General features: G+C 39.2%; 1 protein-coding gene across 1 annotated transcript in view; it reads right to left on the reverse strand.

Annotated features, from left to right (window-relative positions):
* Positions 1-25,685, reverse strand: part of RORB (RAR related orphan receptor B) — a 200,042-nt gene extending 174,357 nt beyond the window's left edge. Inside the window, exon 1 of the mRNA XM_004383290.2 lies at positions 25,038-25,685. Coding sequence (XP_004383347.1) covers positions 25,038-25,044 — 7 coding nt within the window. The 5' untranslated portion in view covers positions 25,045-25,685. The remainder of the gene's footprint in view (positions 1-25,037) is intronic.
* Between the last annotated feature and the right edge of the window lie 31 nt (positions 25,686-25,716).

A 25,716-nucleotide genomic window follows, 5' to 3' on the forward strand; every position in this document is an offset into this window, starting at 1 on the left:
TCACCAAACATGATGTCCTCCTCCAGCAATTGATCCGTCTTGACAATGTGTCTAAAGCAATTGAGTCTGACAATGTTCTTTCACAATCCATAATGTTTTCATTGGCTAATTTTCAGAAGGAGGCTGCCAGGCCATTCCTTCTAGTCTGTGTGTCTCAGTCTGGAAGCTCTGCTGAAACCTGTCCAGGGGTAGGTAATTGACGCCAGCGGACTCAGAAAGCAAGTGGGGCAGAGAGAGACTTAGTTTCAAAGCTCAAGGTTTTCAAAATTTTTTTTTTAAGAGTCAGTCTGCCTTTGCCTACCACATAGTTACAGCCATCCACAAAGGTAGTTTGGGCTCTTTGCACTAACAGCTTTATATTTGTGTGGCAAAATTGCTTGTGAATGACAATTTATTAAACTTTGTGGCTGCAGTAGAAGAGAAGGAATAAGAAGGTCTAGATTCTGGCCTTATCCTTCCTACTGATTGCCTGGTTAAGCTGCTGATTTTTTTTTTTTTTTTTTGCTCAGCATTGGAAAAAATCTCTTTCTTCATCATCTGTGAAATCCTTAAGGGCAGGTCCCCACCCCGCCAGGCTCTCTCTAAGTCTCTGTGTGCTATGTGTAGCAGTTGATAAAAAGTGGGCCTTTCACTGTTCACGAATGACAATAAATAGTGAATCACTGTACCTGCCTCTCAGAGGCATTTTAATTGATATGTAGCTAACAAAGGATATGGTGATGTTCTTGGAAATTGCTGTGAAATGTGAATAAAAACGATCAACAGGACCCAGGGGCGCAGCTTGGCGGCCATGTTTTTAATTTGCATTTATGTAACTTTCCTATTTCTGGGCATCCGTGTGAGGACACATTTAAGAAATTAAAAGGGAAAATTTGTTTTTCCAAAATGTTTCCTGACCTTCACAGCATAAAAACCAATGAATCTGAGTTTCCGAGACGACAGGCTGTCAGGAATTGTAAGAGTGATTCGGGCAGCACATTGTTCGGCAGGAGAAGCCCAGACCTTCGGCTCACAGAAAAGTCTAAGTCAGCATTTACTTAAAAATTTTCTTTTAAGAGTCACAGAAGCAGTCCACAAGTATCAATATTCCCTGTACAAACTCATATCTTTGTTCTGTTCTCCTGCTCTTGCACCGTCTCTCTCTTTTTGAATTTCCTATAAAAGCTAAATTAGGTCTCAAGGGTTCTGCACCACTAAGCAAGGATCTCTTCTAGTCCATTGTGATGGAAGTAAATGTACTCAGGAGGGAGATGTACTTGAAGGAAAGGCTAAAGTATCTCCCTTCATTGAATTACCCTATCTCTCATACAAACTACCCACCCTGGCTTTCTAAACACTTCCCACATGCGTGTGCGCGCGCGCACACACACACGCACACACACGCTCTCCAACTAGCCCTCAGCAAAAATTGTGCAGTAGGTAGGATATTTATCTTAAAACAGCACAACCTTTGTGTGCCACCCCATCTTAACTCTAGAGGGAATGGGAGAATCTCGCAAGCTGTCAGGCCCTCAAAGTCCCTGTGAAAATATGCTCTTGGGAAAGGATTTGATAAACTCATTTACTAGGGTATGAATGATGTTGAGACTAAATTTCTCAGTGGCATATTCCTTATAAAAGGAGCCCTGGTGGCATAGTGGTTAAAAGCTCCCTTGCTAAACGGAAGGTCAGCTGTTCAAACCCACCAGCTGCTGCTCTGAGGGAGAAAGATGTGGCAGTCTGATTCCGTAAAGATTTACAGCCTTGGAAACCCTATGGTGTAGGTCTACTCTGTCCTATAGGGTCGCTATGAGTTGGAATGGACTCCACGGTACTGAGTTTGCTTTTTTATAGACCTTATAACAGAATTTAAGAATAATTGGACTGTCCCTTGATATCAGTGACCCTTACTACAGTAATTGGTTTTTTTTGCTTTTACTATAGTTCTGGAAAGGAGCCCTGGTGGTGTAATGGTTAAGTGTTCAGCTGCTAACCTAAAGTTTGATGGTTCAAACCCACCCAGCAGCTCTGTGACAGAAAGATCTGGTGATCTGCTTCTGTAAAGATTACAGTCTAGAAAACCCAGTGGGGTAGTTCTGCTCTGTCACATGGGGTAACTATGAGTTGAAAATACATTTGATGGTACCTAACAACAACAACGTAGTTGTGGAGTCCCTGGGTGGTGTAAATGGTTAATGTGCTTGGCTGCTAACCCTAGTTGGAGGTTCGAGTCCATCCAGAGGTACCTTGGAAGAAAGGCCTGCTTATTTGCTTCTGAAAAATCAGCCATTGAAAACCTTACGGAGCATAGTTCTACTCTGACACACATGGGGTCACATGAGTCAGAGTTGACTGGATAGCAAATGGTATTAGTACTATTGTTCTAGTACACATTGTATTATTGGTGTATTGTAAGGTTATGGGATTATATAGAATTTCACCGTAATTATAAAAAGTTCAGGACCAGAAATGTTTGTAGGAGACAGATTGGTCTGTTGGATTTTGGAATCACAAAGAATACTCTAGTTCAGGATTTTAGAGTCACATGGTTCTGAGGTAGAATCCCAGTGTACATTTGCTTGGTTTTGGACAGGTTACCTTATCTACAAGTTCCCATTTCCTCAATAATTAAAACTACTGAAAACAAATCTTAGCAATAATGTAACAAAAATATTATCCTAAAGGACATGAACCTATGGACTTTGAAAGATGGAAGGGACCCTAGAGATGATGTCATCCCTCATTCTCATTTAGAAATGAGGAGATGGGGCCCCAGAGGTGCCTTGCCCAGGATACACAGAGACAGCCACAGGCCTCCTGATTTAAATTCTAGAACTCTTTGCACTGAATCTGCAGTAGACAGTCTGTCTTTTGTGAGACAGCAAAATATCACTGTGCTGAATACCTCTTGCACTTGGGTGTGAGCCACATGGTCTCAAATTAAGACAGGTTGCCTCAGGGCCAGGTGCAGTGGATAGCCAATCGGGGACAATTTCTAAAATGCGTGTATAATAGGAAGACATGCTTTCAAATGATTTTGAATGATCGTCCTCTCATTCCAGATGTTCATATTAATAATACCGAGGAGGGAAGTATTAACACGGTGGCTGACTTAAAGAGAGAGTTTAACGAGAACATTTTCCCAGACTACTCACCAGGCTTTGGCAAAACTAGAATTAGGAAAGGCATCAGTAGTGCATGCACCACAGCAAGGCCATGGAGACAAATGAGGCAGACCACGAGGGGGAAGGTCAGCTTCATACATCTTAGGGCCATAGGTGAGTGATGGGGAGACGGCAGACCATAGCTTTAAAAACCCGGATTCAAATCCCAGTTCCTCCAGGTGCTAGCTGGGTGACCCTGGGCAAGTTACTTAACCTCTCTATGCTTCCTTTTCCTCATCTGTGAAATGTGGCTAAAAAAGATACTACTAACTTCAAGGGTTTCTTCTGAAATTGTTGTTGTTAGCTGCTGTTGAGTTGATTCGGACTCATGATGACCCCATGTGTGTCAGAGTAGGACTGTGCTCCACAGGCTTTTCTTTTTTTTTTCTAAATTTTACTCATTTTGTTGTTGTTGTTGAGAATATACACAGCAAAACATACACCAATTCAACAGTTTCTACATGTACCATTTAATGACATTGATTACATTCTTCGAGATGCGCAACCATTCTCATCCTCTCTTTCTGAGTTGTTCCTCCCTCATAAACATACACTCACTATCCCTTAAGGTTCTTATCTAATCTTTTGAGTTACTGCTGTCAGTTTGATCCCATATAGATGGTTCTTAAAAGAGCATACTGCTCAAGGCAGATAGTGGCATCACTAGGGTTGGTAACTCATAGTGTTATCCCTCTCCCCATGGGTGGGCCTCCTCCCATACCAGACCATACAGAATCCTTAGCAATTTCTTTTGTATTAATGTTACTTGTCAGTCATAATTCCTGTATATCACTCCTTCTTTTCCTTTAAGTACTATTTCGTTCTCAAAAAATTTATTGGTATAGGTTCATAAATACTAATTACCACAATATTGTAGCTAAAACACCAGAATATTTGACAAAATCAGTGAAAATAAAAGCACTGGCAGCAACAAAAACAACAGTGCATGCTTGTAGTGGATGCAGATGAAACCATGTGATTGGAAGCATCATTGTAACTGGGCAATAACGACAGCTCTAACCGGAGTGCATTAGAAGGTTCAGAATAAATTAGCATAGGTTGTTAATGAGCCTTCCTCCTATCCTAATGCCCCATTCTTCATCATGTAGTCCAGCTTCTCGGATTATTTGCTCAGCATATAGAACGAATAAGTATGGTGATAGGATACAACCCTGATGCACACCTTTCCTGACTTTAAACCATGCAGTATCCTCTTGTTCTGTTTGAACGACTTCCTCTTGGTGTAAGTACAGGTTCCTCATGAGCACAACTAAGTGTTCTGGAATTCCCATTCTTCGCAATGTTATCCATAATTTGTTATGATCCACACAGTTGAATGCCTTTGCATAGTCAATAAAACACAGGTAAATATCTTTCTGGTATTATCTGCTTTCATCCAAGATCCATCTGACACCAGCAATGATAGCTTTTGTTCCATGTCCTCTTCTGAATCCAGCTTGAATTTCTGGCAGTTCCTTGTTGATATACTGCTGCAACTGCTTTTGAATGATCTTCAACAAAATTTTATTTGCGTATGACGCTAATGATATTGTTCAATAATTTCCACATTCTGTTGGATCACCTTTCTTTGGAATGAGTACAAATATGGATCTCTTCCAGTCAGTTGGCCAGGTAACTGTCTTCCAAATTCTGTGGCATAGACGTGTGAGCATCTCCAGTGCAGCATCCCTTTGTTGAAACATCTCAGTTGGTACTCCGTCAATTCCTGGAGCCTTGTTTCCCGCCAATGCCTTCAGTGCAATTTGGACTTCCTTTAGTACCATTGATTCTTGATCATATGCTACCTCCAGAAATGGGTGAACGTCAGCCAACTCTTTTTGGTACAGTGACTCTATGTATTCCTTCCATCTTCTTTTGATGCTTCCTGCATTCTTCAATATTTTGCCCATAGAATCTTTCAAAATTGCGACTCGAGGCTTGAATTTTTTCGTCAGTTCTTTCAGCTTGAGAAATGCAGAGCGTGTTCTTGCCTTTTGTTTTTCTAACTCCAGGTTGTTGCACATTTCATTCTAATATTTTCCTTTGTCTTCTTGAGCTGCCCTTTGAAATCTTCTGTTCAGCTCTGTTACTTCATCATTTCTTCCAACATACTATATAACATACTGTATAGTATATTTTAAAATCAGGAATTCTGAGTCCTCCTACTCTTTCAACATTGCTTTAGCTATTCGGGACCTCTTGCCATTTCATATAAAGTTGAGGATTGGTTTTTCTATTTCTGTAAAGAGGCTGTTGGAATTTTCATTAGGATTGCATTGAATCTATAGATCACTTTGGGTAGTACTGACATCTTAACAATGTTAAGTCTTCCAATCCACAAACATGGAACATCATTCCATTTATTTAAGTCTTCTTTAATCTCTTTCAGCAATGTTTTATAGTTTTCATTGTATATGTCCTTCATGTCTCTGGTTAGATGTATTCCTAGGTATTTTATTCTCTTAGATGCTTTTGTAAATGGAATTGTTTCCCTAATTTCCCTTTCAGATTTCTCATTGCTAGTGGATAGAAACCCAGATTATTTTTGTTTTTTGACCTTGTGCCTTGCAATTTTGCTAAAGTCATCTATTAGCACTAGAAGTTCTCTTGTGGACTCTTCCATATTTTGTACATATAGGATCACATCATCTTCAAACAGAGATAATTTTACTTCTTCTTTTCCAATCTGGACATAGGGTTTCAATGGTTGATTTTTCAGAAGTAGATTACTAGGCCTTTCTTCTGAGGCACTTCTGGGTAGACTCGAACCTACAACCTTTTGATTACCAGCTGAGTGTGTTAACCGTTTTCACCACCTAGGGACTACTCTGATGATTAACTGAAGTAATTCATATAAAGTACTTACCACAGTGCCCTGCACATAGTAGATGTTCAATAAAAATGATCTATGATGATGATGATGAAATACAGATTAATGCCAGTGGAACACGGACCTTATAACCCATTTAATTTATATTACATTTATAACATATTTTGCAAGATCGTTTATCTTATAGTGGCATTTCAAATATAAATTTCTCTACTTTCCCTAGAAATTAAAATCTAAAAAGTAAGACAATGGTTATGGAGAATGACCACTGTTTTTAAGAGTAGTAGGCTAGCTTTTTTTTTTTTTTTTAATTTAAAGATGTCTGGTAAGAAAAAGTATTTTTCTGGATTCAAATATCAGTTCTTCAAATGTCTTTGAAACATTGCAGCTTTTATCTATATAAAACTTTGCATTCAGAAATAGGTTCTGCCTGAGAAAGCATGTTTTTTGACTGCTAACAAGGTGCTAATATCTGCACCACCACACCATACCTTTCTGCCAACTGACTCAGTTTGTATTTAATTAGACCATAAGATGCTAGGCTGAGTATAGCGCAAGTTACATAAGTTTACAATTTAAACCTTGTGATATCTGTACCTTGCATTACAGCAGAAGACACAATTGAATTTACTGCCCTCCTAATGGGCATCTTATAAATGAAATGGTTAATATAAGGACTCGTTTGCTTTAGGAAGAAATGATAAGAGAATTTGAGAGGTTTTTTGTTTTTTTTTAAATACCATACATGCATTTTGCAAGCGTGTAATTGAAAGTAGACTCATGAAATTTTGAGGAGTTTTTCTGATAGAAAGCATAATTTTTAGTGGGAAGATGAGGACAGACTCAGCTATTTTCTTACTCGGTGGGATCTTCAAAAGTTGCATGAAAAGTCTAATAAAATAAAATACTAGATAGCTCCCATTTAAAAAGTGGCGAGCTCCTTCATAAAACACTCCCTTGAAAGAACAAATCAATTCTGCATCACTACAAAAAAACCACCGTGAGCATAATAATATTCAGTAAGATGGTATATGGGGAAATGCAATTTGTATCTGGTAAATGTTTCAACCAGATAGTGGTAAACAAATGTAAACAAATATAAGGAAAAAAAACCCTATATCATAACCATCTTGAGTTTCTTCTCCGTAATTGGATGCAATGCTATACTCAGTTTTGAAATCAAGCTCACCAGGTATGCTAGGACCTATCAGGTGAGAGCGAGGACACTTACTTATGAGACAGGTTTTAGAGCGTCAACTGAGATGTCAGTTAAGCCTGTTGACAGTGGCTTGTGCCAAACCAAGTCTCCAGATTTACCTTCTGCTTTTTGCTTGACTCCTCTCTTTATCTAATGATCCTTAATCCTTAAGAGGTAAATTTTAAACACAGGAATTGTTATACATTTCATTTCTTCAGAAGTTCAAACACTAGGCTGCCGATAGTCTTAATTCATTCTTGGACAACAAAATTCCTATTTTCGCATTTCAGGATATCTGTTCTTTCCTCTATATAACAAAGTCTCTATTTTCCAGTGAAAATTCCTGGGAAGCTTGCTGTACTTGGAAAATCATGCATATGTTACAGACACTGGTCTAAGACCTCTGAGCCTCAGCTTTCTTATTTGCCATATGGAGATAACAATACTTCACGGTTTTTGAGGCAATAAAAATGCAAGAACAACAATAAACCACTTACTGAGGGCTAAATGCCAGGAAGGATGCCAAACACTTTGTTAAGTTTTAATTTAACTCTTCCAATGACCCCATGACGCAGGTATTATATATCTTCATCTTACAAAAAATTTGAGGCTCAGAGAAGTTAAGTAACTTACCTGAGAAGACACAGAAAGTAGCAGAGATTGGATTGGAACCTGGACTGTCAATGCTGGGGATTGTATGGTATTGGCTCCTTATGAGGTTCAAAGGACCTAATGCCATATCTGATGAATAGTAGGGGAGGAGCAAATCTTTGTTTCCCTTCTTAATCTTTGTTTCATTTAGGGTGGCCTACTCACATTTTATGCCTTAAATTCTGCCCCCAAGATTTTGTCCACTCAGCCCTTCCATCTAAAAAATTTCTCTTTGAATCTTTGCCAATAAAAATTTTTCGAAGATTTGGTTCAAGTGACTTCCCATAAAGTTCCTCCTAATCACCGTAACACTGATCTCGCTTTTGAACTCATCAAGTTTTATTGGTTATAGCGGTCATTTGGCAATGTTTTATTATGCTGTACTCTTAGCTGATAATTCCTATGTATCATTTTGAAACCTAAGGGACTCACTTCGCAATAAAAGTGACAGGGTTGTGCAATGGTTAAGAGCACAGACTCAGGAGGTAGATTGCCTGGGTCTAAATCATAGTCTTGCCATTTTCTACATGTGCAACTCTGGAGAAGTGACTGAAACTGTGCCTCAGTTTCCTCATCTATCAAATGGACCTCATGATAGGTATTATTTTATCACAAGGTTCCTGTGAGGATTAAGTGAGCTAATATTCATAAGGACTTACAACCAAACATGACACATAGTAAGTGCTATATAGTGTTTGTCTAATAAATTTTCTTCATTGGATCTCTGCCAACAACTACATAATGCTTAGAATATACTTGTTGTTGTTTGGTGCTGTCAAGTCGGTTCCGACTCATAGCGACCCTATAGGACAGAGTAGAACTGCCCCATAGGGTTTCCAAGGAGCGGCTGGTGGATTTGAATTGCTGACGTTTTGGCTAGCAGCTGAGCTCTTAACCACGACGCCACCAGGGCTCCTAGAATATACTAGATACTCCAGATACTTGTTGATTAATTTACTGGCCATTTTTTGAGTTACTTTTCCTCACCCCTAATTAATTTGAAGTTTCAATTACCTATTATTGATGAGGTGTAGAGTCTGGAGTTAGGGATTCAAAGATGTTGTCTGACCTCAAGGGATTCAAAAGACAGAAAAGGCAAATATGTAAGAAATTATATTTGAATAGTAGTTAATTATTTAATATGGGAATAGCCCCATTCTAATAACTGGCCAAGCTGCCTGGTACTTCTAGAAATAGGGCTTCTTGGCTAATGTCTAAGCTCTGTGAAGTGTGTAATTTTTTTCTTTTTCTTTTCTACAGTGCATTGTATTTTAGCACATTTTTGATATACTTATTAAGGCTGAATACTATCATTAACTTATTTATTCAACATTTATTGGGTGTCAGGTTTTGTGCTAGGTGATGGGAATATTAAGTTCAATAAGACATAGATCCTGCTCTCTTGAACTTTACAGTCCAGTGTTGAGGTCAGCAAACAACTGCCTACCCAAATCCAACCTACCAATTGTTTTTGTAAATAAAGCTTTATTGGTACACACCATGAGTACTCATTTATATATTGACCATGGCTACTTTTGTGCTACAATAGCAAGTGAAGTAATTGCAACAGAGACTTTCTAAAGTCAAAAAGATTTACTATCTGAGCCTTTACAGAAAAAGTATGCAGACCCCTGATCTAGTAGTGGAATGTACTAAAGTACCTCTTTGGGTAAGTATATAGTTTCTATCTCATGACTGCTGATTCTGAGGTTGGTTGTCATCTAGAACGTCTACAGAGAACCAGTGCTTCAGAAATCTTTTGAAATAGGTGGTTGGTTATTGTCCAAAGCCTCTCAGAAATGATTATACGTGGTCATCTAAGAAAAGTTAGTGCAGAATGAGTTATCATTCTTGGTTGTTTTCCAAGTTTGAAACAGTTGCGGTCTAGGTACTCCACTTAATGTAGTTCCTAAGCAATTAGGATACCAGGTCAGTGTGTACCAGAAAGAACATGATAGACCACCATGGAATAGGAATCCTGGGTGGAACTTTATAGTGAAAGAGCAAGTCAAAAGAGGAATCAACTTTCTCAGAGAATACAAAAGAAAACTGAGGATCTGCAAACCAATTCAGTTTAGAAAGTCTTCTATGCTCGTAGGGCGTACTCTCAATGCCAGCGCTACTGACATTTTGAGTTTTGTAATTCTTTGTAGTGGGGGGCTGTCCTGTACATTGTTCTTGTTTAGTGGTATTCATGACATCTACCTATTGGATGCCAGTAGCATCTCCCTAGTTGTGACAACCAAAATTGTCTCTAGATATTGCCAAATATCCTCAGGGGAGTAAAATTATCTGCTTTTTTTGAATAACTGTCCCAGGTGTCTGAGTATCCAAGTTTGAAGACTGCCTTAGCAGTGAATATCATACTTGAATTCTGCCCTATTAAATATCAACAGGGAGATTGGGAGTCCCTGGGTGGTGGATATGGGTAACGTGCTTGGCTGCTAAAAGAAAGGTTGGAGATTTAAGCCCACCCAGAGGTGCCTTGGCAGAAAATCCTGGTGATCGACTTCTGAAATATCAGCCTCAAAAATAGACTGATTGAGTAGAGCACAGTTCTACTCTGACACACGAGGTTGCCAGGAGTCAGAGTCGCCTTGAAGGAAATTAGTAAGCATTAATGAGTTTCCAACAGTCTTCCAGGAAAATTGGTCTTACAGGGAAGTTGGAATTCCTTGTTTATCTCAGGGCACAGGAATATTTAAAATGTCCCTACAACTCTGACTATAGAAATCAATTCATACCTCAGCTTCTTATATTTTGAGACCTGTATTTGTCTGTGCTGGTATTCTTCAACACCCTTAGGGCTTGTAAAGCCTTATGCTTTTATCAGGGTATGGATACGGGCTAGTTTAACAGAGGTAAAACAAAGGCAAGCCAATTAATTTTTCTATGTGAGTACCCTGAAATTTCCTTCAACATTTGAAATAATATATATCTCAAATTAAAATATGCCATTACAGACAAGAACGGCAGGGTTGATCCACTCTTAATAAGAACTTAATAAGATACAATCCCTTTCTTTCCCAATCATGGAGAAAGGCTTTTTTTTTTAAACTGCACGTTATTATTACTATTAGTAGTATAGTATTAGTGTTATTACTATGTCCAGTACCTATTGTGAATTACAGTATATGGTTTTCAAGAAGACGAGACTTTAAGCTCTTTAGAGAATGCGAGTGAATCTTGTTCACTCTTGTACTTGCGACACTTAGGATATTGCTTGGGGCATAATGGCTCCTTGATAAATGGTGATGAATGAATGAGTAGTTGTACAAATATCAAATAAGTCAATTTTCTCAATGAGTTACTAAACTTTCAGCCTTAACCTTATTAACATCTTGCTAGCTGACCTCAGCAAATGAACTAAAATACGAGTCATAGATGAAGTACGAGCCTTGCTACTATGCCAGAGTCATTGAGCATCCACTTTGTCTGACATTTACGACTAATATACAGAGAATGTGTGGGAAATTTTAAAAGAAAGAAAAAAAAAATTACCACGTCATAATGTCCAGAGGTGATGTTTGACATTTTTATATATTTTTTCAATTCTTTTTTATGTATTTCATATAATTAGGCCACATGGTATATATAACTGTACATTCTGATTTTTTTTTATTAGTCTTTAGACTTAGTGAGGTCAGGGATAATGTCTCTTTTGCTTTCCATTTTATCCCCAGTACAAAAACTCCTTGTCAGGTACATATAGACACCCAATACATAGTGAAGTACACTGAATACATGATATGTACATATTAGTATATAAACGAATACATACTGAATGCAGGTGTGACGGACGGAAAGACCATTAGAACAAAACTTTCCCCGTGTTGTTAAAAACAGCATAATGAGGCTGCAAAAAGTCTTTGGGCAACAGTTTTTAGGTCTAAATTCTTGCTGGTATTGAGTTTATTTCCTTTGGAAAAGTTCCCAGAAGGTGAATTATTGGTTCAAAGGACACGATCATTTTTAAGGGCTTAGGTTCAACATACTTTCCAAAAGTTTGTACCAATATAAACTCCCACCGTAGAATATGACAATGTCTAATTCAGTGCATGCTACTCTAATTTGGCAGGGGAAGATGTACTCATTATTGTTTTAGCTCTTTAATACCTAAGAGTGGACACCCTCCTCCCCCGAACGTTTACTATTCCATTTTCCTCTTTTATAAACAGATTGCTTATGTTTTGGGCTTGGGAGTATTTTTAAAGTGAAGACACTGCAGTGTTAAGCTGTTTTAGAAAACGTTCTGTTTATATTTCCAGTTTTTCTTTGCTCAGCTGCTCAGGGCACGTTACTATTCCTACCTGTCCTGCATATCTCACAAGATTGCTGTATGGATCACCGAGACAGTATCTATAAAACCTCAGTGAGAGCTACAGAGCACTAAACACAGGGAAGGTATTATTATAAATTGTATCTGCTATTACATTTGTAAAGAGGTGAGACTGCATCTGTCAGCTCCTCTCAGGTTTACGTAGTTCTTTCCTTAAATGTTTTCAGAATTTTCCTTCAGAGCAGCTGCAGTACAAAGACAGACAGAATTAATGAGTATGAAGAAATATACCGCTATTTCTAAGAGATACAGCAAGCAAAGAAGGTATTTTATAGGCAGTAAAACAAAGAGACTCACTAGAGGTAAATCTACAATCGTTTCCAACCTGATATTGTTAAACATGCTAGATACTAAACGTGGGATTCAGACAACCCAATGCAGATTCCAATGCAGTCCATTTTCTTTTTAATAGTATCTCTGGTCAAATTTCGTCGAGTTGTGGGAGTCAGGACTATTATTTAATAAGATCAATTCAAGTCCTGGTAAATAAACGACAGGGTAAAGTCAGCGTTTCAAGCTATGTTTTGTTCAGTACAAGTTATGCTGAAGAGGCTAGAAAAATCAGTAACAGTGGACTAATAAAGGTGCTTTTAAAGAAATTCGAATGGACTTAATTTGAAAGCATAAAAATTAACTACATAAATGATAGCCTGATGTAAGGAATATTACGCTTCAGCCAAAATGCAAAACACATTAAATTGCAATATTGTTAAGGAGGAGCAGAAGTCAGCATTTTTTTAGAATTAATGTCAAATTTAATTGGTTTTTTCTTTAGGTTGCTAGGCACAATTAGACATGGCACCTTCTTAAAGTTGTCAAGGTTCTTTCCTTAAAAAAATATTTCGTACTTGTATAAAACCTAGAAGTGGATAGGATGATAATAGGCTTTTGATGCAAACTGTGTTGATGGAAGTCTCAACCCCAGTTAATCAGAAAAAAAATAATTAAACTCAGGTGGGTAAGTGGTGGAAGTCCCTGGGTGGCACAAACGGTTAAAAGATCGACTACTAGCCCAAAGGCTGGTGGTTCGAAAGACAGGCTTAGCGATCTGCTTCCGAAAGATCACAGCCTTGCAAACCTTACGGAGCAGTCCAGCTCCGCACACATGGGTCGCCATGAGTTGGAATCCACGGCAGCTAATAATGAACGACAGGTAAATTGTTGCTTGAAATGCTTTTAGCCAGAAAAAGATAACAATTCCTCCAGACAGACATAAAAACCAGAGAACAGAATGAGCAAGCAGAGGGACAGGTGAGTGTATTAATAAATAGGCAAGTGCCGGTTGGTATTGAATGAAGAGGAATTTCTTATTTAGACATCAACGTGCTTAATAGTTACTTTCTATAAAATTGTTCCCGTAGAGGGGGAAAATCTATTTGTGCAAGTTCAAAAAACCATTAAAATCTATGTAAAAAAAAAAAAAAAGATAGATATGAGTTTATGAAATTAAGTTTTTGGAACTGTCCAGGCAATAATTATGGTAAGAAAAAAAATTACTATATATACTTTGATTTTGCTATTATTTTAGTTGGAGAGTTCCTGTTCAAAATCTCTAGATTCTCCCATCACACTGATTACTTAATTATTCCTGAGCTTAGTAAATGTCATAATCGTTATTTTGGGTTCTTGTGATTGAATAAACAATAGTTTTACTATACTATTCTCTATTGTTTATGTGGTTGAATCACTCGTAAGAGTAGAGTTTAGTCAATAGGTTTGATCTTGAAGGCTAATATTGGTCAAATGGAAGTGGAGATTGCATCTGGAATTAGCAAGTTTGAATGCCATGATTGATTAGTAATGTTTACCACCTGCGTAGGGGTGGAGAAAAATAGTACAGCTAAGAGGGAGAGCATAGCGTAATGACAATGGAACCAGACTTGGAGTCAGTAGCCCTCGTTTGAAGTTAAATTTCGTTAATATATCTTTTAAGAAATCATAACAAATCATCTAGCTTTCTCATTCAAGAAAAACAGATATAATCAACACTGGACATTTGATAAATTCAAATGAAACAAATATTATCTAAGGAATTCTTTGGGAATTTTATTTAAAAAAACCTATTTTTGTTGTGCTTGAGACTGTGATCTTAGAACAGCTAATCGAAATTTGTTGAATCACATTTAAATATGATCCATTATTGGGGATGTCATTTACAACTTTGTCACATATTTCTTACGCTTTCTAATCATTTTATTGTGATAAAAAGTTCTATCATTGACTCTAAATCAACAGTCAAGTCAACCAAGTTAGATAAACTTTCAAAAATCATTAAAGAAAATGAGGATGCAATGAAATTTTGGTGGAAAGGAATTAAAAATCAATTTATTTTGTTACAAAAGAACGCGTTCTAACGCCAATAACAAAATTTTGATTTATTCTTATATGATATGGGTGGTGGCCAGAACTGTAGCTGATTTTTAGTAATATTAGTAATAAAAGAAAACAAAACTGGAAGAGTATTAAAACTACCTTATGCGCATTCTGTGGAAGAAAGGCCTGGCGATCTGCGTCTGTAAAGATCACAGCCAAGAAAACCCAATGGAACAGTTCTACTCTGTAACACATGGGGTCGCCAGGAGTCAGAATTGACTCAGTGGTAATAGGTTTTTTTTTTTGTTTTTTTTTTTTTGGTGACTGGCATTTTTGTTATTGATATTTCTGGGCTGTCCTTGGAAAGATTTACTCCAAAGGCCTTGTTCCTTTGGTACTTAAATTATTTATTTATTTTTCTTATAAGAAAGAAAATATACATGTAAAGGTAAATGGGCTTAAAATTCAACCTCATATAAAATAACCAGCATTTAAAATAAAATATTACAGTGGTCGTTATAAATTTGTTTTAGAGCAAACTGATCAATAGGCTGGTACTCTAAAAAATATCTAAATGAATTCATTTAAAATATTTTGTTTTTGCAAAAAAATATATATGTATATATTGCCAAGAAGCACTGTACCTTAATGATAGGATGTGTTTTTCCTGAACAAATGTTACTCTTTTCAACCAGACTGTGTGGCATTTGCTCATATTTCAACAACTGTGGAAATTTGGAACAGGGTTTCATCTTCTTCTTTTTTTTTTAAGTGTTTAATTTCTTTGCTACGTGCAAGGCACTACTTTTGCACAAGTTGACAGTAAATGTTCTGTGTAATAATTTACTATTTGACCTCCAAGTGCTAACGATGACCAATTATCCATTAGAAACTCAACATGTCTAATTTCTTTAAACTTTGTGTGTTATGTCTGGTTCTGGAATCTAGAAGCCAACAGCTGCTGGATGGTAAAATATAATTCAAGTGTTCCTTCCAGCTCAGCTATATAATGGAATTTTTAAGTGGGAAATTTAAAATATGAGTTTTCATGCTAATGTGGTATTACAAAACCATTTTGAAGTAGTTTTATATCCATGCCTTGAACAGGTGAAATGGAACATATTTTAAATGTAGTTTGTCAAATAACTAGTTTTATATACTTTCATCACAATATTTGCTCAAATAAAAATAGTACTACGTCTGAATTTGATGTTCTCAGGGTTACTTACAAAGAACAACAGTCTTATCCTTTTTAATAAGATAGTCTTTAAATAGTCTTTTTAATGGAAAGATCAAAATACTGGTGTAATGTTTACTAAGCACTAAGCATATTTCCATACAAGCCAGAGTGAAAAATTAGTTTCCTGTATTACATATAACACTTCAACTAAACCCACTGTTCTCCAAACGTTCAGTTTACATTCGTCACCCAGGATAGCACACTGGCCCGGGCATAATATGAAGTGGCTGCATGTGTCCGTTGTCACAGAACGTGTGAGCACCAGAGATAAATTGCAATAAGGGGCTAGTGGGGGAGGGGACGCCAGAAAACCAGCTAGCTGACTTACTGAATAACTGTTCAATCAAAGCTCTACAAATCAGTGGGACCTTTAAATATCCTCTCTTCCAACCTTTCATCTTTTTAAAAAAGTCCCAGGAGATGGGGCCATTCAGCCACTTCTTGAATTCTTCTAGTTCCAAGAAATAAATAGATCAAGTACGACAGCCATTCTCAGGATGTTGTTTGAGTCTAATGAAGTCCAGTTAATAACTGGCATTTTAAAAAAGTTATCTCTTTTCAGGACTGAAAATTCATTAGTCTGTGATCTTGCTCATCACGTAAAAATGTGAAATTAAGGTTCATGCTAACACAGAGGGTTGTGACCAAAAGTGGCAATTTGGCTACCTGGAAATCTAAAATGGTGGCATTTATTTTCATGAATTCTCCCCCGCCCATGGTGTGGTTTTCAGCTTTGTAGGTTCAGAAACTTGATTTGGTCAGTGTTTCAGAGTGGGTTAGACTTTAGTCTGAGGACTCATGCTAACTAAGCTCACAAGAGCTAGTGTGTACGAACAGAAGACAAATTATGACTTCAAAATGGGGAGCGTAACTGTGAAGTGTACTTGATACTTGTTTCAGACTGATTAAAAATTCACCTCTAGATAGTTCTAGGATAGACACAGTCAATATTTGCCTCTCCCACTCAGGTTTTATTACAATCTAAGAGTTCTAGAAATTTACCTTCTTTAAATATGCTTAAGAAAGAGAATGGCTCAAAAGTTAACAAAAAACATTATGTATTGATTTTATTTACTTTTCCGAGTACAATCTTACATCCAAGTCCTTGGAATGGAAGAGTTTGAAGATTATCACTGTGGTCCTCAGACACTGGCTACATACTCTTATCACTTCAAGGATTTTATTCTCCCTGATATCTAGTAATCTGAGATACTCACTAGAGGAGATATCACTACTTTCAGGTAATAACTTAAATATTAAAGAAAATGAAACCCAATGTATATCAGCCATTTCCTTATTAGGCAAAAATAAGAATTTCTCTTATAAAAACAAAAAGGATAAGGAGACTGTATTTCCCTTACACTTTACATGATATATTTTTCACAAGTAATACTTTCGCTCACACTGATACTTGTCTCCTTCAGTAATCTTTTTGTAATTTAAGAATTACCTTACATTCAAAAAAAATTTCACTTGAGAAACATTTTACTAGTAAAATTTTATTTTGAGAACAATACTACTACTTGTTTTACATCATGATATGCTCTTTTCTGGATAGTTCTAACTCAATAAACTCGATTTTACAGAACATTAACTATAAAAGGTAACTGGGGCCCCCACTTTTAATAAGCAAATTAACCAAAAGATGGACTTCTGTTGATCCTTCGAGGCCTGTCTCAATGATCACTTCACCTGTGAGAACAGTTCTGACTTTCTGACAGCTTCTTCGCGCGTTCTGCTGTGCTCTCATTTAGATCTGAGTTCTGACCACACCAGTTAACTGTGCATTATCAACTAACTTGAGCATCCTCTGGGCTCAGTCCTGTGCCTGGCTTTGGGAGAATGCTTAATAAATCACGAATAAATAAATTTGTGAGATATATGTATTTCTATTAGTACATATAAGGCTACGAAAGATGAAATTTTGGAGTTGGTCTTTTTTAAAATTAAAACTGAAAATGGAAACACTTGCGAAGCTGATCTCAGTCTCATACCCAAGAGCGTGGATTAATTTGGGTTCCTTGGAAGAAGCAGATCAATGAGTTTGACAAAGTTTTCAGAAAAGGTGAGAAACAAGCTTAGTTAGTTCCAAATAAGAAGGAGAGAGATTTGTATCGGAATATGATATTTTTAAAAAATTGGTCAAAAAATTAAAATAAAGTAAGATTCTACAAGGGTTTTTTTTTTTTTTTTTTTTTTCCCTAGCCAATATTACTCATGGCAAGTTCTGGTTATAAATGCCAAGACCTTTTCTAAAAAGCTCTTGCTGTGTCTTTTTTTTAAGGACAATGTTGTGCCCCAAATCAAAAGTACCTTTGACATTTCTACTTTAGTATTAAAATGTTGCATTTCTGCTGCCATCACATAATTACAACATGATCCTAATGGAATTCAGGTGATGGTGTAACAGTCTTTAAAAGGAGGATGCTTTATTGGACAGTTGTATGAAAATTAAAAAATAAATATTTAATATTGGTTTACTGTAATAGTCACTGAAAAAGCCTTTCCTATGAGATAAAAATCTATGTGAAATTTGTGAGTATTCTCAATCTTTCATATACCAATATACCAGAATATCGGGCTCACATGAGCACAAAATTATAAGTAGCTAGTAAAAGAAACTTAATTCAGTAAACCAGATTAATTTACTCTTTTTTTTGCTAATGTCTGTGATTCTTCCAAATTAGAGATATATAACCCAGGCTACATGAAATGATAACTAGTCACACAGAAAATGACATTAATGAATACCCTTTCTAGTAATTTACGAAGTCAGCATATTCAACCAGTTAGTAAAATATTCACTCTGCTGAAGTGTACATGCTTCAGTCAAAGCAAATTACTTTTTGCTCCTTTATGAGAGGGTAGTTTTGGATACGTTCTTAGCCTCTTGTTTTGTTGAAGGGTGACACATTCATTTTGGTTTTTGTAAGAACATACCTATGCCAAGAAAACCTCGATTTAATTTTAAAACAAAATGTATCCTATAATTATAGCTATTATTACAAAGTTACATTCTATTTCCAACACCTAAAGAACAGTTACTAACCAAGAAAAATGCATGTTACATTAAGTAAAATATAGTATACCTTCTAATGCTATTTTTAAATGCTTACTATACAAGGTATAAAATAATGTAGGTAAAATATATGTTGAATAACATTGTAGCTACTCAGGTAAACATTAATAAAATTGCACTTACCACTGAGACACCAAATCTAGGACTTGAAATGCTGATGGCCACAGCCACATATTTTAAGGCGAATTGAGCAAGCCAAAATTCTAAGTGGTTTGAAATACATGGTTTTGTAACATGATAATCACAATATTTCTTTTCATAAGAATCTACCCCCTCGATGCCATTAGTTAACCACATGGTTATTATATTTAGCTTGATTCACTATAAATGCCGTTATAACACCTGTGGTTTCCCTCATTAGGAATTGAATGGATGGGGTCAGGGGTTGAAAGGGCAGCATATGTGCTATGAAAGAACTAGTTAACATAGCCTATTATATTGGTGCACTGGTAAATCTCATTTCTATTCATCAGATGATTAGTTCAATCAATATTTATTCCTCTATGCTCCCTTTGTCTTGTGCTACAAAGGAGACATCCTTCAAACTCATGGCATAAGCCTTGTTATCTATGAATTTGATGCTTAATTTGAGAGGGAATATTTTATTTATTTGGCAGCCCTGAATTCTTTGATTCCCTTTCCCTCTAATTATCATTAGGTAGTATAATGGAGTTTTGTGTAGATTGTTTATAAATAGATGTTATTAACAGTTTCTTTTTTATGTGACTCAAGTACCATGTGTATTCAGCTCTTTCCTTTGCTCTGGGAAGTTGCTTCTGTTTCTCTAAATATGTTTGAGTTTGGAAGTCTGGATTGTGAAAGCAAAGATAAGAATGATTTTCTCTCAAATATTCATTCTTCTTGTCTGAGTGGGTGGTTATAGGCACATACATATACATATTGTGTATCTGTGTATCAACAGACGCCTCCAAAGACTGCTATTATCTGCTAGGGATTCTGTTAAGTCAGAGATTCTATTCAAAGTAAGATAAATATTGGCAAAAAAGCTGTAATTGGAAGATGATTACAAAATTGCAGAATAATACTTTATGTGTGGAGTATTCATTTTATGAAAGGTCATTCATTACATCACAAAATAATTATTTCATTAGTTTGTTTAATTTCTATCCTTTGGAAAGAATGGATGGAATAGTAGAACTATATCTAGGATAAAAAGCCTATTTTAATTATTAAGCAAATTTTCCTTTTCTAATATTTACTTTTCCAAATATTTTAATGCCACAATGAAATGGCTTTGTTAATGCCAATTAAATTAAATTAATGCCAATTCCTTTACATTTTTTTGTCCTTGTGGAGTGATTTAGTCTTAGGAAATTCTCTTCGTATTACTAGAATGATAAAAATACATATTTTAAGTCACTTCAATCACTAATAACTTTTACACTAATAACATACATATTCATGAACCTTTGATTTGTTTCAACCTGGCCTGAACTTGACTGTCTTAATTTTAGCTTTAATTCTCTTATTTCCTCAAATGTTTATCTGTAAATATTAGCTTTCACTAATGCACAATGGCAATAATATTATTGTTCACAATTTTAAACCTCACTTTACGTATAAATTTGCACAAACCCAACTGACCCCTGTATATAGATTTTAACTGAAAATTTACTAGAATAATTTTATTCTATATTAACTGAATGCCATAATATGTTTTAAATTAGAGGGATATTATTCATTGCAGTGAAAAGAAATCTAGTGAATGTACTTTGAGTCACAATTTTATTTCTTTGCACATGACAGCAAAAAGTATAAAAACTATATAGGCCATATTACATTCCCGAAAGGTGAATAAAGTTTACAAAGTGTAAAGGAGTAGCTGAAAAACAAAATTTTAATTTCATTTTTATCTACAAAAAATCTTGTATTGAGCCACTTTATAAAATTCTGGTGACAGTTTTGTATATGCTACCTTTAGAAAATAGTAGGTATTATTATAAGGTTTGAATGTCATATTCATGAAGATCAAACCTATAAATACATGTTTTCTTAGTATTAAAAAATCCTGGTTGCTGTTAAACTGTTTCCATAACTTGCAAAACATAAATTTAAAATACAATGTATGCAAATGTAGACCTGAGTAAGTGCTTTTAAGGCTGTTAATAGTTTAGAATTTAACAAACAGTTACCAGAATAAGCAAATGCTAACATTCGTATTTGATTAAGCGTATAAAATAAATGTGTTATTTACGTGAAAGCGAAACTATCACATAAAAGCCACTTTAATGGTGTTGCAAGAACCATCTTTTAACGAGTCTCTAGAGAGCAAAAGTTATACTATTGCTGATGGAAAATCCCTTAATTCTAAGTTTTAAAGGAATGGTAACAAAGCAGTTTTAATCTCGTGTGCCTCGTGTTTATGAAGCTTGTTGCTTTGAGTTTCTTCCTTTACCTTTCCATCCTGGTTTCCCAATGCTTGATTATCAGAAAGTATAGAAACTAACAGCCTATCCTAGAAGCCCAGAAAGTGTCAAGCAATTGGTGTCCTGCTTATTAACTAATTCACCCAGGATGGGGTGTGTGTGTGACATGGCCGGGGGAGGGGGGGCGAGGTTGCTATGTGGGGAGTCACAGAATGTTACATTTAAGAAAATATTTTATTTTCTGGCTATATAGTTTTTTAACCATATTTGCAATACAGCTTTAGCATTTTTTCTTTAAACTGTTTGAATATTTTCTAGGAATAAAGACAGTTTCCTGATAATAACTTAATGAGAATTATTAATGGCCTACTGACAGAGATGTCCTTCCAGCAATGCCTTTTAATTGTGGGAGGTGGCATGTTGGTTAGCATTACTTAAGTGATTGTAATTTATGGAGGAAATGAAGACTGAGAAGTTGTATAGGAAATCCTAAACGCCAGATTTCTAAAGGGTGCCATGCCTCTGTGAGCAAGTTGCCCCTAATGTTAGCAGTTAATAAAAATTAACTACTTGCAAATAATAGATGAGAACTGGACTTCCGAAAAGTCAAGCCTCAGCTTTGTTTACAGCAAGCGTAGAACCAAATTTCTAATCTGCCCTAGCAACAATCACCTATTGATTGCCACTGTTATCTGTGCCCCTACTTTTGGAAGCAGGGTTTTCAGCCGAGACAGGACTGGAAGATCGGGCGCTGGAAGTGCCCCCGGTGTAATAAACAGCTGACAGGCCTCTCCGGAAGGAGTCTTGAAACCCACACTTGGGCTCAGTCTTTTCTCATCTCTGGACGGACCCAGTTAAAAGTCTTCTCTTTTGCCTTCAGAAGTTCTTTCCAATAATACAATCCCTGGTGATCTAGAAGAAGCATCTCTAGAACTCATGTGGTACCCTCTCACAGACAAAGGGTGAAATGCTCTGTGAGCCACCGAATACACCTCCTCCTCTCTAGGCCAGATTAAGCTGCTGCACTCGGTCGGGACGTAATTCAGCTGTGGGGCAAGACACAGATCTGGATCTCAAAGATCAGAACCAGCCCTTTCTTATACCCCAGAGCTTCCCTAGGGATAAATTCTCTCAACTCTCCCAGAGAGGGCGGGGAGAGCTGACAGGGTGGCTTTGCAGGGTTGGCCCGGAGGGCGACAACCCAATCCTGGACCACGTCTGCGCCCCAACTCAGGAGAGCTGCCAGCTGCAAAAGGTGGAGCCTAAGCACTGACTAAGACCACCTGGCGATTGGGAGCTTGGTGTGTGTGTGTTTGTGTGTGTGTGTGTGTGTAAGTGTTTAAATATTGCTCCCCCCCCAAAAAAAAATAGTCTGCTTAGTAGCCCAGGCACAAGCGAAAGCCAGTTCGTTTCCCGCTCTGACTTCTCAAGTTCACAATCGAGTTCAACTCAGACTCCCACAAGACCTCTGAAGGAGACTGGATCTTTTCGCATTCCATGCTTAAAGAACAACCCCTGATGTCGCGGAAGGGCATATTTCGCGGTAAATGCAAAAGCACCGCGGCAGAAAGGCAGTAAGGGAGCTGGAAAAGAGAGCTAGGGGAGGCGAGAAAGAGACTCGGCCACGGATTCTGCTTGTCTTTTCTCCAGCTCTTTACCCGAGGACGCCTGCGAACTGCCTCCCAAGTTTGAACTTGTCATAAGCAGTTCTCAACTGCCGGGAGGGTCGCGTCCTTGGTGACGGGGCTGTGGGCTTACACTGGGTTTCTCAAAGTTAGCATGGGAATAGCGCCGGGCTTTTCAACCCCTCAAACTTCTGAATTCCCGGAGCCTGGATCTTAGGGAGCACTGTGAAGCGGAAATTTGCCTGCAAACTGCTCCTTCAGGAGCGGCGCGATCAAGCTACAACCACGCTTGCTTCGCGCCACTCTCCTTTCTACAATGTAAAAAGAGTGTGAGCGGCTTTTACAGCCGAGGTCTTAGTGCTAAGGAGCTAAGGAGGAGGGTGGTTTCGGAGCTTCAGAACCTGTGAATCCAGCCACGGGAGGAAGGTTGGAAGGACAGGAGAACGAAGATCTGGCAACCCCAGACGGAGTAGGAGGAACCGAAAAGAGACGAATAAGGTGGTAAGGTGGGACAGGAAAGAAAGAAAGAAAAAAGACTGGAGCATCTCTAAGTAAAGGCTCTACACTTGGCAGTTGCACATGCTGAATTTCCCAGAAGAATTTGGACATTTGAGCACGTGACCAGTCCCAAACCCGGACACTCAGCGGAACCTGCACACACACGGGACCACACTCTCAGTGCGCGGGTCAATTAAGACGCTTGCACCTGGACATCCCTGTTTCTTATCTACAGCTGCCCCCACATATGGACAGATGACCCCCTCTCTCAGCTCCTCCTCCTCCTCGTTTCCTCTCTTGCCACATCCCAGCACCCAGCCAGCTAACCCTATCTCTGCCCTTGCGTCCATGTTTGGGGCTCACAGCGCTCGGGGGATGGGGAGATGCCCACCACCCTCTCGGGACGCTCCTCGAGGGGCGTTGGGGACTGGGAGGGAGGGGGACACAGCCCGGTGGAAGTGAAGAGGGTTTGCCACCCAACTCTCCAAAGTGCTTCCTGCCAGTGCACCTCTCGAGGGGTCCGGGATGCCGTAAGATTCAGAGCTGGCTGTGTCCAACTTTCAGTCGCCAAGATGTAGAGGGAGGTGCGAAGGGAGGGAGAGTAGAGTCTCAGAGAACAGCAGGGTGGTTGGGACGCGAGAATGAGGGTAGGGTTTGAGGGTACACAGAGGCTTGCCCGGGTGCCCATGACATGCGGGCACTGGGCACCTCTCTAAGAGGGAAGTTGTGGCCAAGCAAAAAAAGAAGGGCCCTGGCGCAGGGCGTAGGAACCCTGAAAATCCCAGGCACAGCAGGGGAAGAGACTGACGAAGTGACTCCCCAAAGTCAGGAGGGCCACCCGTCAAGCAGCCTGGAGTGCAACAGAAACAGGTGTCCCGTCCCTGCTCCCAGTGCTCCTCCCGGCAGCCGCCAGCTCACCCAGGATTTCTGTCTCTGCCGCTGCCGGGGGTCTTGTCCCGAAAGAGCGCCCATCACTGCCTCCCGCAGCCGCCCTTTATTTATAAAAGAACTCGGGACCCTGGCTCTCGCCATCGCCGGGCGCGCGGACGCTCCTCGCCTGCGGAACATCCTCCACTCAACTTTTTCGGGGTCGCGCTCTTCCCTGGGGCACGCGGGCTCGGGCACGCGGACCTGTCCAGGACTCAGTGCCGGCACGAGAGGCGCGCGCGGGCGACGGTCCCCGCCGCCGTGTCGGGCTCCACAACACCGCCCTTCTGCCTCCCACCCTGCGTGGGGACGTGTCTGCTGGCCAGGACGCTGGTGGGCCGCGTAACCTGGCCCGTGTGTGTGCCGGTGCGTGCCCGCCCCACCACCCGCCGGTGCGCCCTGCGCGCCTGCCCCGGGTGGAGACCTCTATACGCGGGCACTTCCAGCTGCTGCTGCCGAGAGGCGTCCCTCTTCCGCTCTCCCTCCCTCCCGCGTCCGCTTCCGCGCACGAGAGAAACGCGCAGAAAAGATTCGGTGCAACTCCAGGACTCGGGGAAGGCAACCACCGTCGCTCCCTTCTCCAAAAAGCGCCCTCCCGCGTCCCTCCACAACTCCCGAGAGGCATCAACACCTTCCCACAACTTTGTACGCCAAGGCCATTTGCAGTCCGGTCTGCGAACGCGAACTCGGGGAACTGCGCCCCGCCAAGCTCTTTCCCCTTCAACTGGGTGACCTCCCCTCCCCCATCTTCCCATCTGGTTGGACTTGGCCGGAGCCGGACGCTTTGGTGCCGGCGGGCTCGCTTACCTCGCATGGTGTAGCCGCTCTCCCGCTCCGCGTAGTCATGAAGCTGCTCCCAGCCCGAACCCCGGAGAGCCCAAAAATCCCCGCTCAGCACGAGTGCAGAAGGTGGTTGGTGAAGAGCTGCTCTGCCGAGGAAACCATCCCTTTAGGCGGAAGCCTTGGCCGGAGGGTGACGTTTGCCGCCGCCGCCGCCGCTGCTGCTGTTACGCTAACAGTTTAGAGGAGGGTGGTGTAACTGTTTTGTTTTGATGGTTGTTTGTTTGTTTTCAGGAAGGGTGAAAAAAATGTTCTGGCTGGCTGATTCCTGGGTTTTGTTTTGCTTTTTTCTTTTTTCCTTCTCTCCAATGTGCTTGCTTTTAAAAAATGCCACCGCCTCCGGCTCAGAAGATTTCTTTTGTGATCACTTGGACTGAGGAGGAGGAGGAAGGGCAGCAGCAGGAGGAGGAGTTGGTGGTGGTTTTGTTAGTTACAAAGAAGAGGGAGAAGGAGCAAGGAAAAAACAAAAAGGAAGCAGAAAGAAAAGAAAGAAAGGCGGTGTGGATGGCAGAGCATGTGCGTTTTCACATGACATCTGTGCCTGCTAGCGGATCCACAATGTGAATTTTCACTGTTCAGTTACAGGGAGGAAGGGAGCGAGAGAGAAAGAGGAGAGGGATGGAGAGAAAGAGTCGAGAAGGGGCTT

This window comes from Trichechus manatus, unplaced genomic scaffold (assembly GCF_000243295.1).
Source record: "Trichechus manatus latirostris isolate Lorelei unplaced genomic scaffold, TriManLat1.0 scaffold00107, whole genome shotgun sequence".
In the NCBI taxonomy this organism is placed as follows: domain Eukaryota; kingdom Metazoa; phylum Chordata; class Mammalia; order Sirenia; family Trichechidae; genus Trichechus; species Trichechus manatus.